Source organism: Hermetia illucens, chromosome 4 (assembly GCF_905115235.1).
Source record: "Hermetia illucens chromosome 4, iHerIll2.2.curated.20191125, whole genome shotgun sequence".
Classification (NCBI taxonomy): domain Eukaryota; kingdom Metazoa; phylum Arthropoda; class Insecta; order Diptera; family Stratiomyidae; genus Hermetia; species Hermetia illucens.
This window is the reverse complement of record NC_051852.1, coordinates 72,165,512-72,178,208: the sequence shown is the minus strand read 5'-3', so window position 1 is coordinate 72,178,208 and position 12,697 is coordinate 72,165,512. Positions and strand designations below refer to the sequence as shown.

The following is a 12,697-nucleotide window of genomic DNA, read 5'->3' as shown; positions in this document are numbered from 1 at the left end:
CTACAAAAGATCGAAGTAGTCCCAGTGGGGTGTGCTATAGTTCGAAAAGTCCAGTCCGGTAACAGTCTGACGTAGTGAGCTTCAATCTTGATGAGTATTGTTTTCGATTAACATAAATATGTCTCTGTAGTTTAGAACCACCGCGTCACTGCTTGAAGTGTTTGCGACAATCAGGATGTAGTAACAGATTTTCGCAGTAGTAATTTCAGCGACGGGATTAGTCCCGCAGAACTTACATAAAGCGCTGAAAACGCTCGATCTTAGGGCTGGACTATACATGGAGATGCAAAAAAGGGGTTATCCTTGCAACCTGTGCTATAGTCCGAAGAGTCCTATCCGGTAACAATCTGACCTAATGGGTTTCAGTCTTGATCCGCACTGTCTTCGATATAAGATACAGGTCTCTGTAGTGTAGAACCTCCGCGTCATTGGCTGAAGGGTTTGCGACAATCGGGATGTAGTAATACATTTTCGCATGGTCGCACACACTTTGCGTTAAAACGCATCATCGCTGTGATGCGGGCCTTTGGATGTTGCCTTCAGCCCATCCTCAGGTTGGTCGCCCCTCGGTCCGGTTGGGCGGGAAGAGGGTCCGTGGGCTTTTTTAACTATATATATATATGGCCTACAAGGTTAATCCCGACTTGAGTGGCAAACGCAGAGCTGCTATATATATATAATATATATATATACCACGCGCAGCCGCCGGCTCACACCCCTAAGGAACCCGGAAGTTTGTACCCACGTTCAAGTGAGGACTGATACCCTCCGGAAGCAGCTGTAGCGAATCAGACGGCTCTTGAAGGAAGTGAGAGCGCTACGTTCGTTTTGGCGTTCGACAGTTGACCACAGTAAGGTCGCCCTGCCACGGGCTCCCTCGCCGAAACTCCTAGGTTTCAGTTGAAGTCAAAGTGCTGCGACGGAGTGATATTAAGCAAAGGTTAATGTGCGGCCGGCCACAAGGCCGATTAAAACGCCAGAGTTAATTCACAGTCAAGAATCAGGTAAAGGAGGCCGTGCCTGATGAACATTTTTGTGTGAGATATTGTATCGAATTAATGATACAATTTATCTTTAAATGAAAATTATCTTTACATTAATTAAAAATTCATAAAATACTGTAGTTAATTAAAAAATTACAGGAAAAGAAAGGAAAGGATGCAAAAATGCAATGCAATGAAAAGATTCACTTTTTTATTTTATTTATGTATTTATATAAATGCATAAAAAAAATAGAATAATCGAAGTAATTTTAAACAATGAATAAAGCTTAATTTTGTCAAATTTGTGTCATTGATTTTTACAGCGCTTTAGCAGTTTTCTGCATAATTATGCACACGCCATAGTTCCCGCCAAACGGCACATATTCGGAGGTATTTTAAGTAGCAAATAAGTAAGCACTAAGAAACAAGATTTCTCAAATGAAAAATCTTTATGCTTCTTATAAATAGTCAGGTCTGAAGGGGACAAGGTTAACTCTCCCTGCACTAGCATCGAGCGACGAACAGCCGTTCGTTCGTTGTCCCCCGCCCCTAGCTTCTTAATTACAAGCGTGTGTGCTTCTATAAAGACATTACAGCTACAGGAAAAACTGATGATGAATAAGTCGGTTTAGGATCGATTTTTCTTTTTTAAAGGAAAAGGTTTTATTTCAATAATGATAGATAGTAAATGACAATTCGTTTAAAAATCTGTTGCTTCAACTGAGTAATAATTCATTTACATAAGAGGCAGGCGTGCATATACTTTTGTAAATATTTATTTAACATAACAGAGTTTCGTTTTGTGCGCAAATGTATCATGCCATAACTAGAAGTAAGAGTACGCCGAAAATCTCTGTAGTTATTTGGTTACTGCATGCATTCCGCAAGCTAAATGCTCTACGTTTTTCGTCGTTACTCCAGCCATCGATATACGTCCATCTTTTGTTAAGTAAATGCTGTACTCTTTCGTTAAACGTGCCACGTTTTCGGGGGTCATGCCTGTATAGCAAAACATTCCAATTTGATCTGTGATATGATCCCATGATCGTTGAGAACCCAACTTTACGAGAGTATCTTTCAATGTTTTCCTTATACTAATAATTCGATCTGCCATTTGCTTTACGTCGACAAGCCATTGTTTCTTAAGTTCTGGGTCGCTTAAAATTTCCGTTACAATACGAGCTCCATGAATTGGTGGATTAGAATACATTGGTCGAATCAGGATCTTCACTTGTGACATTACCCGTTCTGCTTCCTCCTTATCCTGACATATAACCGAGAATGCGCCAGCGCGTTCACCGTATAATCCCATATTTTTTGCAAAACTTTGTGCCAAACAAAACTGATGGCCCTCTTTCTCAAAAAGTCGCACCGCAAATGCATCCTTTTCACAGTTTCCACTAGCGAATCCTTGGTACGCCATATCGAAGAAAGGATACAATTGTTTCTCTTTTATCACTTCACACATTTCTCTCCATTGCTCTGGTTTTGGGTCAACACCTGTTGGGTTATGCGCACAAGCATGTAGAAGAATGACTGATTTGGCAGGAATTTTCTGTGAAATAAATAAAATGCATTTGAAGAAAACTAAGAAACTTAGGCTTTACTAATTGTAAAGAAACTCTAAATGCTAAACTCTAAACTCTAAATGCTAATTTACTCTGCATCAAACAAACAGTTTCAACGGTCGCAGATAAAAATTATTCCACTTATATATTTGCTGTTTGTACATTGTAGGGGAGCCAGGCGGTCTGCCCCTATTTATAATACTTTTCTTATATTCAGCGAGACTGCTCCAGTTCAAATAACATCACACTTGCGTTTTACAGGTGATAAGCCTACAACAGTAAGGATAAGCATAAAGCCAACACAGAATTGCATGATGCAATCAGCAGGTTGAATCCGAATGGAAAATTGAGCGGCTGACACTCAACAAATTCAATCAACGCGCTGTCAATTATTATTATTATATATTTTAATATCTTACATATACCCTTTTATATTATTATATTATATTGTACATATCAAAATGTTGGTTAATAAAAAGATTTTCGGTGTGACTGATAGTGTGGGCTTGTTAGTTGAGCGTGAGCCTCTCGGTCTCGTTGCTCCGGATTCAATTCTCGGTTCGCAATGAATGTTTCTGTTGTTCCACTGTTGAAGTCTTATAACTTGCCCAGCATTAAGTGTGATGATAATAAAACTGAAGCAGTCTCATTGAAAAATAAAATAGCAAAAAAATAATACAGTATAGTTGCTCTATAGACCACAAAGAAGAGAACAGGGTCATACACAATCTTACGAAATGCTACAAATTTTTTACTAAATTAGTTCGAAGCATAAAAAATCTAAGCTAAGGCTAATAGAAGAGACTGCTGAACGTATGTAAGATGCGCCAGTTTTTTTCAAACTTTCAAACTTTTCAAGAAAACCTTTCAACGTCTACTAGCATGCTAGGATAGTAACCATTTATCCAACATAACACAATCTAAAAATTCGATTAAGATAGTGGTAAACAAATTTATTTCACAAAATTGTTCCAATTGTACTTACACGAATGTCTTCCATGCATCCATTAAAGTCGAATCCACATGTCTTTGGGTCATAGTAACGATATGTTTTCGGGGTCATACCTGAGTGAACGAACACTGGAACATGATTTCCCCACGTTGGTGACGGCATATAGATATCCTTGCCTCCGGGCCAAAATTTGCTTAAAAACGCGGCCCCTATCCTCAACGAACCGGTTCCACTTATGGCCTAAAAAGTGCATGAGAAAACCGATCCTTTTATTATTATTTTATTTGATTACCTGAACAGTAGCATTTGACTTCTTCTGCAGATTAGGCGAGTCATCGCCCAAGGCTATTTTTATAGCAAGATCTGTAAATTCAGGAATTCCGCTGATTGGGGCGTATTCTTTGTTCATCTTTTTCGCCATAATTTTCTCTTCAGCCTGTAAATCAACATATATTGTCAATACGGAACGAATTGCATTTGATTTAATTTTACCTTTCGAACACTTGGCAAAACGAATGGATTACCATTATCATCTCGGTAAGTGCCCGCACCAAGATTGATTTTTTTCTCATTTTTATCTTTTTTAAATGCTTCAGTTATACCTAAGATAGCATCAGGGGGGCCCATTTGCACGCCGGAAAACCAGGAGCTGACAAAAAGGAGATGCATCATCGTAGTTTTTCTTTATTATATATGTATATGAACTACACTTTTCAATCAATTGAAAATATAACAAGTACTATAAGGGCTACTTTCACTATAAAAGCTCTGACATACTATGTAAGAATGCAAAAATTAAATACCTCTGCAGTGAAATCATTCTACGAAAATTTATTCAGGGATACTTTCATGAGACTACATTTACAACGTACGTAGCCGGCGGGAGTAACATATTATATCGGAATGATGACGAGTTTCTTAACCCGTGTCCGGTCTAGGCCTGGCTTAGTAAAGAACCCAAGACATCCTTTTTGTGCCGAGCCCCACCAATTCGATACCCCTAAAAGCTGTCTACTGGCCTAGCCTGCACCATTGCTCCATCAGAGGCAGGATCTACCACGTCTTGATTTTCTACCATAGATATTGCCCTTATAAACTTTCCGGGCCGGATCATCCTCGCCCATGCAGATTAAATGATCCGCTCACTGCAAGCTACTGAGACGAATTTTATCCACAATCACACGGTCTGTGGTATCCCTCATAATTTTCGTCGTTAAATAAACTGCGGAGTTTTCCGATACGATTTATTTTTCACAAACCAGATTTATGAAATCAAGTGCACGATCCAGAGGGTCGAATGCATTTCCATGGGGTTTCCACCCTTCAATTACTTCATTTCTAATTGAAGATCATGTCCTTTTCGGATGAGTGTGTGTGGTTCAGGAAATTGTGGTGACCGGTACAGAAATGTACATAATTACTATAACAATTTAATGTTCACTAAACGTTACCAATATCAAAATCATTCTTGGAGATTATAACAGCCAAGTAGGGACGGAGCCCGTATAGAGGCAACGTGTCAGGCTCCCCTATTTACATAAAACTACCAATAACAAGGGACTGCGGATTATACAATTAGCAGTGTCACAAGAAATGGTTGTTTGTTGGAAGTGCCTGGTTTGCGCGGAAAGCGGTCCACAAACAAACGTGGGCCTCTTCAGACGGGATCACTTTCAACCAAATTCACCACGTGGTGATCGAATGCCGCCACCTCTCAGCCTTGATGAATGTCATAAATTATAGGAGGGCCAATATAGACTCGGACCACTATCTCGTTGGCATAGTGTTCTGAGCTCGAATAACAACATCCTCAATCCCCTCTGACAGTTAACACTGAAGCCATCCACAGAACAGCGCTCCCCAACACCTATAGGAGGGAAATGAGCAAGAGGTCCTGAAGATAAAGCATCAATAAATGATTTTTACAGCCATCTGAAGAACGTTATCATTAATACGGCCACAAACATACTTGGCGCCAGTCGCAAAAAATTGGACCAGCTAGTTCGGCGATGAATGTAAGCTAGCAACCGAACGGAAGAATGCCGCGTACCGGCAATGCTGGACTTTTCAAGAACGCCGGCACGCGACTTTTCAGACACACAAAATTAAGCCTGGGAAAACCAACAAGTCTGTCAACTTGAAAAGTACAGGGAGCAACCGTATCAGGTGTGAAAATTTTACCACCAAGTCAGCAAGATGGAGCCTTATACACCTCGATGCTCATTCTGCCGAGGCAAAGAGGGTAACCTGATTTCCGACCGTATGGACATTTTGGAGCGATGGGTACCTTGATAAACTGCTCAATAACCAACAGACGACGGACAAATGCTGACACCACCAAGCATGGAAAAAACAGTCCGTGTTTAAAAATTATAAGTCGTCAGAAGCCGATGGAATTACAACCGAACTGATTAAATATGGAGGTGACTAACGATAATGGAAGGAAAAAGGGAAACTTTCAAGCTGTGCAAAGTCCTTCAGAAGGATGAGTCGGTCAATTTGGACTCTGGAAAACCGGATGGAACTTTCACGAGCTCTAGAGTTGAGTCTATACAGGCTCTCTTGAAAGTACACCATCCGGGAGAAAAGATGTCAAGTGGGAGGGAGAGAATTGGCGGTTTTTGCAAACTTTTCAACACGAACACGAGAGCGGTCGTGACCAATGAAAACATTATTTCGTTGAAATGTCTGGAGAGACCGGTTGAGCGTCACATTCGTGAGAAGGCGCCAAGATCACATCCACTAAATTGAAATCAACACGCTTTTGTGGGAAGTCCTCTGAGTCTGATCTTCACTCTTTGGATTCAAAGATAGAGGACGCAACTCTGAAAGATGAGTACGCGGTATGAGTGTTTATGGACATCGAAGAGGCGTTTGACCGTGCGCTTTTCCGGAAGTTTTGTTTTGCCGTCAGAGAGCATGGTGTTGATGAAACATTAATTAAGTGGATATATGTTATGACTGTGCTAGTTGTTGGTCGAAATCCAAGAACAGTGTGTAGAAATACACAAGGTGCTGTTGATTTGATTCACAGTTGGTGCCTCAGGCATGCACTCTCAGTAAATCCAAATAAAACCAAAATGGGATTATTTATAAAAAGGTGGAAACTGAATGGTCTTTTCCTTGCAAAGATGAAGGGTATAAGCCTTAAATTCTCCGAAGAAGCGAAACATCTGAGAGTTATGCTAGACAAGAAGCTTCATTAGCAAAAACACGAAGAGATAAAGATGAAACGAGCTCTCACAGTTTATGGCGCAGCTCTGAATGCATTACTCAATTTGCAGCCCTTGGATATGTTCATTCAGAGCACTGCTCATTACAGTGCAGAGCAGCTCATAGACTAATTCGATTAGATTTATGCGGAAAAAATGGACGTGGGGGCACAAAGCATTGGAAGAACTGAATCTAGCTTTCGCAAAGACTTCCGATTCTCGGATCCCCATACATCTGTTTGGTAGAAAGAATGATGTTATCTTGAAACGAAGAGAAAGCTGGGACGAACCAGAAGAATGCGTGTCAAGATATACTGATGTTTTCCACACCGATGGCTCAAAACCAAAAAAAGGGTTTTCAAGCAGGCTTTTCCTTAGGGTAATATACAACGGTCTTTCAGACTGAAGTGTATGCGATCTTAAGGGCGGCAACTTTGATGATTGACGGGCGGTTGAAGGGGAGGTATCACGTTGCTGAGTACCAGAACCAGAATATCTTATTCTTCAATATTTTGCTCAGACAGATAGCCTCATACGCCCAGAATATTATCTGCCAATACCAAACAGGCTTCACTCTAAGCAAAACAGTAACAGATCGGAAGAGATTGAGGAGTGGATCCACGACGACACGGCGATATTAACTACTATCTGACGCAATTCCTATCAGGACATGGTGGTTACAGTAAGTAAATGCACCAATTCAGGCTGGATGATTCTCCCTTTTGTCCTGAATGTAGTTGCACACCTGAGGACCCGGAGCATGTTATGTTCCATTGTCCACGATTTTTCTCCGAAAGGAGGAGTCTGGAAGACTCCTTGAAAACCAACCTAAGCCCGCAAAACACAAAGCCTTAAAAAAGGAGTTAATTGCAGTGTAAAAATGAAGTTGATTCAAATTAACTTCGATCATTGTGCTACCACTGACAGTTTGCCAGACTAGGGCGCAATACAAATCCGAAGAAACTTAAGCAACTATGTATGGGTAGGTAAATTTGGATAGGTAGAGCGACATTGCCGCCACAGTTGGCCTCGGGTGAGTAAAGACAAATGGAATATATGTCTACAGTATCTATATCATGCTATATGATGGGATTAATGGTGAAATTCTTCCATGTGGTAACTAATTTGCCAGTATCTTTTGAAGATTTGGATCTCCGCAAATAAAAGCACAGAAACATTATTATTCTGTTAAGGGAAAGTCGCACCGCGTCCTTGAAGAACTATTGTGCCCTGAAACATTAAACAGACTGCACTTTTTAATCCCGGCAGCTCACTGTTTTACAACCAATGTTGAAATTCTCTATATAGGCGCTTGCTTTGCAGTGCTTTAATCGAATTTCACGCCGATGCATGTAGCCATTTCCGAATAAAACATGTATGACAGGCAGGTATGTCTAAAGTGGTCCAGTATTTGGCGGCTTCCCTTTCTTCCTCAATAACATAGCAGTTTTCACGATCCCTTTTCCCTCGAATTTCTAAATTACCCTAATTCTCTCTTAAAATCATAACTTTAACAATATATTGTAATATTTTTAAAATTTCGTATAATGTGGTATTGGTGTTCTGGAGTCATTCTTTAAGAAAATCCGTAAGTTAAACAAAGTTAAAAGTAATTTATTGAAGTGTACAGGGTATAGGGTGTAAAAATTTAAAATTGGAAACACACATGTCCATCATAGATCACACGAATGGTGATCACATGAGTATAACTTCAATTCCGGTTACCCAGAAACTCAATGCAAATTTATCTTACGGACAGCGATTTGAATCCCGAATCGCGAGATGCGACATCAAGAAAGTGGGATATAGAAATTATATATTGAAGTTTGAGATATATGGTAACTATTTGACAGAGCCATCAATCTATGCCAGCTCCGAATAAACATTGAGTTCCGGTACCATGGCCTATTCAATAAAAAGTCATAAACCGGAAGCTCGGCGCGTATGATAGCTTTTGTGGATTTTTATGTAAGCAATACAAAATATAGAAAACTTGTAATGTATATGTATGTATTAAGTTAGTCAGACTAGTCACTTTGACCTGATACTAGCATCTTTATGTATGTCTTACGGTGCAGTAAATTTACTAGGAAAAGACAGGTTCGACTTGCTATATCTTCGTTATCAATGGTAAATTGTTAAATTTTGTGGGTATTGTATGTTAAAATTTTACTATATTTTGTAAGTCTGTCAGTTTCCGCAGCATGTACAGTGGCGGAAAAAATAGCAGCGTGACATCACACATTAGATTCCTCTCAATATAATTTTTAACATTCAATTTTTTATGAATTTGTCTGTTACTAATGTTACTTCCAACCGGTCTTCTTTCCTGTTCAGCTAAAATGATTGCAGCGCCAATCAAATATAAACAATTCGGGAAACCGGAAGCTGGACGCTTCAGGTATAGAGGGTTTTGTATTGGGTGAGAAACGATGATTGCCGTGTGTTCATAGTTAAAAATTCCATCGCCCAAAATTTTTTAAAAAGCCACACACAACTAATTTGATATGAAAAGCATTGTATTGATAATAGTCAACCTCATACGCTTCACCCTAGGAGTTCAATATTATTAGCAAATGTGAAGAAGTTAACTTACAACACATACAAACAAGGGCTGGGGAGAAGTAGATTCTTAATGAATGGAATTTCAATATTTCACTCGAATGTCAATTGTCCTCTTTAATTATAACGTCAGCATCCTATTTGCATGGTTAAGGTGAAGTCAATTCCCGCGAAATTGATAAGTTTGCACCACTATAACTTTAACACTAATAGCTGGATCCCCAATTGGCATTCGTATGCGCGCTACTGTCGTCTATGCTGGTGCAAACATTTAGTACTCCTCCTCCTCCGGAAGAGGAGTGCATAACATCATGATATAGGCCTGCTTTTCATTCTATGGTGTTTTTCCAATAAAAAGATCAAGGGCACCGTGGATAAAAATGTTTATACAGATATTTTCTAGGAATTTATCTCCCCATATGCTAAGTACGAAATACCACTTGAATGGATCTTCCAGCAGGGCAATGACCCAAAACCTATGGACTAAAAATCTAAAGGATGGTTTTTTGCACAATGAAATTGACGTAATGGTGTGACCTGCTAAGTCGCCTGACTTCAATCAGAAAGAAAATCTTTAAACAGACATCAAAAAAGGTATTTGGGAGTAAAAACCAAACAATAATAGCGAGATTTGAACTGTAGCAGACGATACCTGTTAAAAGGTATCAACAGCTATTGGACTCAATGGAACATCGTTGCGAAGCAGCTATTACAGTCAAAGGACACAACCAAATATTTAACCTTTCTTTGTTACGGGGGTCATCCCGTCCGAAGGCCTTTTCTCGTTTTTTTTAGATTTTTTTGTGAAGAACTGGTTAAAATTACAAATACGTTTTTCACCATATTTCTTAAAATCTTGAGCTTGCCCAGCTCGAAAGCATGGTTAATTATTGAAATACAGAGCAACTTATACATCCATCTCCAAAAAGTGTTTTTCTGTTGCCATGCTAGAGGGTCCGCAAACTAGAATTATTAACAAATATTGAAAACTAATTTGTTGATGCCTTTTTAACCTTTTTTTGTAGATTTTGGTGTTTTTCCAAAGCTTCTTTAATGAATAAAAAAAAACTACCGAATGAATTTCAGTTATCTAGTTTGCGGACGTTCACGCAAACTATGTTTTGAACAAGTCGTGAAAATTTCAAAGAATTTCGTTGGCTGGTAGTTTCGATAAAAACGCATTTAAAAAGTAGAATGCGATTTTGACCAATAAAATCTTAACTGACCATTAATCTGCTTTACCTAGTCCCTAGGAGGTTAGGTTTCTGGAAGAAATACATATAAAGCCTTGGCGTCAATTCTTACGATTTTATCGAAGTCATTCGAACGTCACTCGGACCGATAAGTAAATTATTACCGCGATCGACACAAACTGTAATTTCCGAACGACACCGAATATAAAAAAATCACTTTGCCCATATATTCTACACTATATCTAGATACATTTGATGCCAGAAAAAAATAGATCCGACACACCACCCTTAATATTTTATACACAAGCATTCTTTCGTCTTTGTTTATTGTTGAACGAAATATTGAACTTTTATTATTTTTAGCGCCCTTTTCTAGATCTGAGGTAATGAATGCTGTTTCATTTTTTTCTATTAAATTTTACTTTGGTTTTACCTTTGCTATGCATATTATCTTCATGAAACCACCGACACTGTATATGGTCAGGAATTGAATCGATAATTCCATAATCCAAACTTCTTCCTAAGAGAGTTAAAATGCCAAAGTTATGGCATGTACGGTTGTCTTCAGAAAGCAAAATTTCTTACAAATCAGTACTTTCGGGCTATAATTCGATTTTCTCATCGCCTTCCAATTTACTGTCCAAAGCATTGTATGAGCTGTCATTACCATATTTTCTTTTGTGATTATTCTGATTGGACCTAGATTAATCGGCTTAAATCGTTGCACAAGCTGCAATGTGGCATGTTTTGTATGTTATTCTCAGATTATCAGTAATTGGAATATTACTTCCAAATAACAATGAAAATTGTGAGTGGAAGGGTCAAGTTTGTCGTCATTTGCTTCGTCTGATATATTTAGTTCACTGAAAAATACTATATTTAAACGAGACATGTACTATAATTAACTCCAGCAAGCTCAAAGCCGGTTATGACGTTGGTCAAGTCTACGCAGCGAATTCGAGATCATGTGGAATGGAGATCACAATGCGGTAATTCACGATCGGAGTACATAATTCCGCAATTATCTATACCTCGCAAAAGCCCCCCTGCACCAGTAGGTGCAATATTATCAAATTGGTATTAACACAACTCATGGACCTGAACTCGGCACTAAGGTCGACCGGGCTGAAGTCCGTCCATTCTCAACTGAATGCAGTATCAGATCATTACTTATGTAAAGCTGTCAATCATAATACGTGACGGAACCCTCGCGCTGGCAATTTCTGACGACGTTAAATCACAAACATGTACTTAGATTAGATCCATATCTACCTTCGTGACCTTTCAATGACACATCTCTCCTTTTTTACTTGAACGAATGCTACCCGGACCTACCTGCACCGGCTAGATGTTGCCCATAGATTACATTTGGGGCTTTTTAGTAAAGCGTTAAAGGCGACGACACCAATTTGCCTGCTGGACGGCATGTTTATCAAAATTCTGCACACACTGGAGATATTCTACTGTGACCAGCCACCAAGCCTTTCCCTCCTTTTTATCCTGTGAATATAACGACGTAGAAGCAATGCGAAGCACACGAATTCCTTTTCTAACTTCAAGCTCGTCAACATGGACTCAACTGAATATTTAAAGTTGCACGCACTGTCGACCCGGTACAGACTGTCCTGATTGGATTTTCGAGTTAGAATCGCGAACGCTACTCACAACGCAATCGTCGGCATTTTGCTCCGCACTTGCTTGGTTATGGAAACGAGGCTATATTCGAATTCTTTCGCGATATGACAGGTTTGCGTCTTTACTACGAACTTGTAAAAGCCGCTTTTCACAGCCGTTTAGGGCTTGCGTCTAACCGCGAGCGATATGTCAGTTTTCGATCGCGTTTCGCGTTGTGACTTAAAAACATTGCGACGAAATGTCAAATCAGCTGAGGAACAAAAAGAATATTCCATTAAATCCTGTTGCATACAAGACATGTAATTACATAAAGTATTTCCTAACTAATTACCTCCGTTCCGTTTTGACAGTTAACCGTTCACAAGCCAAAGGAACAACATTCTCCGCTAACGTCATCGTGCGCTTTGCGAGGCTCAACAGCATCAAACGACCAGCAGCTATTGGATACTTGTCTGGCCGTCCGGAGAGGATTGAGCTAAGAACATATTTTCTGCTAAGATAATGACAAAGATTAATTAATGGCAATAAAGGTACACCCACTTCAGGCTTGAATTCAATTATTATACATCGAATAGACACGAAGCTAATCCAA

General features: G+C 39.4%; 1 protein-coding gene across 1 annotated transcript; it reads right to left on the bottom strand.

Annotated features, from left to right (window-relative positions):
* Positions 1-1,610: 1,610 nt before the first annotated feature.
* LOC119653618 (aspartate aminotransferase, mitochondrial) lies at positions 1,611-12,152 on the bottom strand. The gene is made up of 5 exons (XM_038058387.1): positions 11,806-12,152; positions 3,996-4,152; positions 3,796-3,939; positions 3,537-3,743; positions 1,611-2,538 (listed from the first exon to the last, which is right to left on the bottom strand). The coding sequence occupies exons 1-5, from the start codon at positions 11,895-11,897 to the stop codon at positions 1,843-1,845; spliced, it is 1,296 nt and encodes a 431-aa protein (XP_037914315.1). The 5' UTR covers positions 11,898-12,152; the 3' UTR covers positions 1,611-1,842.
* Positions 12,153-12,697: the final 545 nt, after the last annotated feature.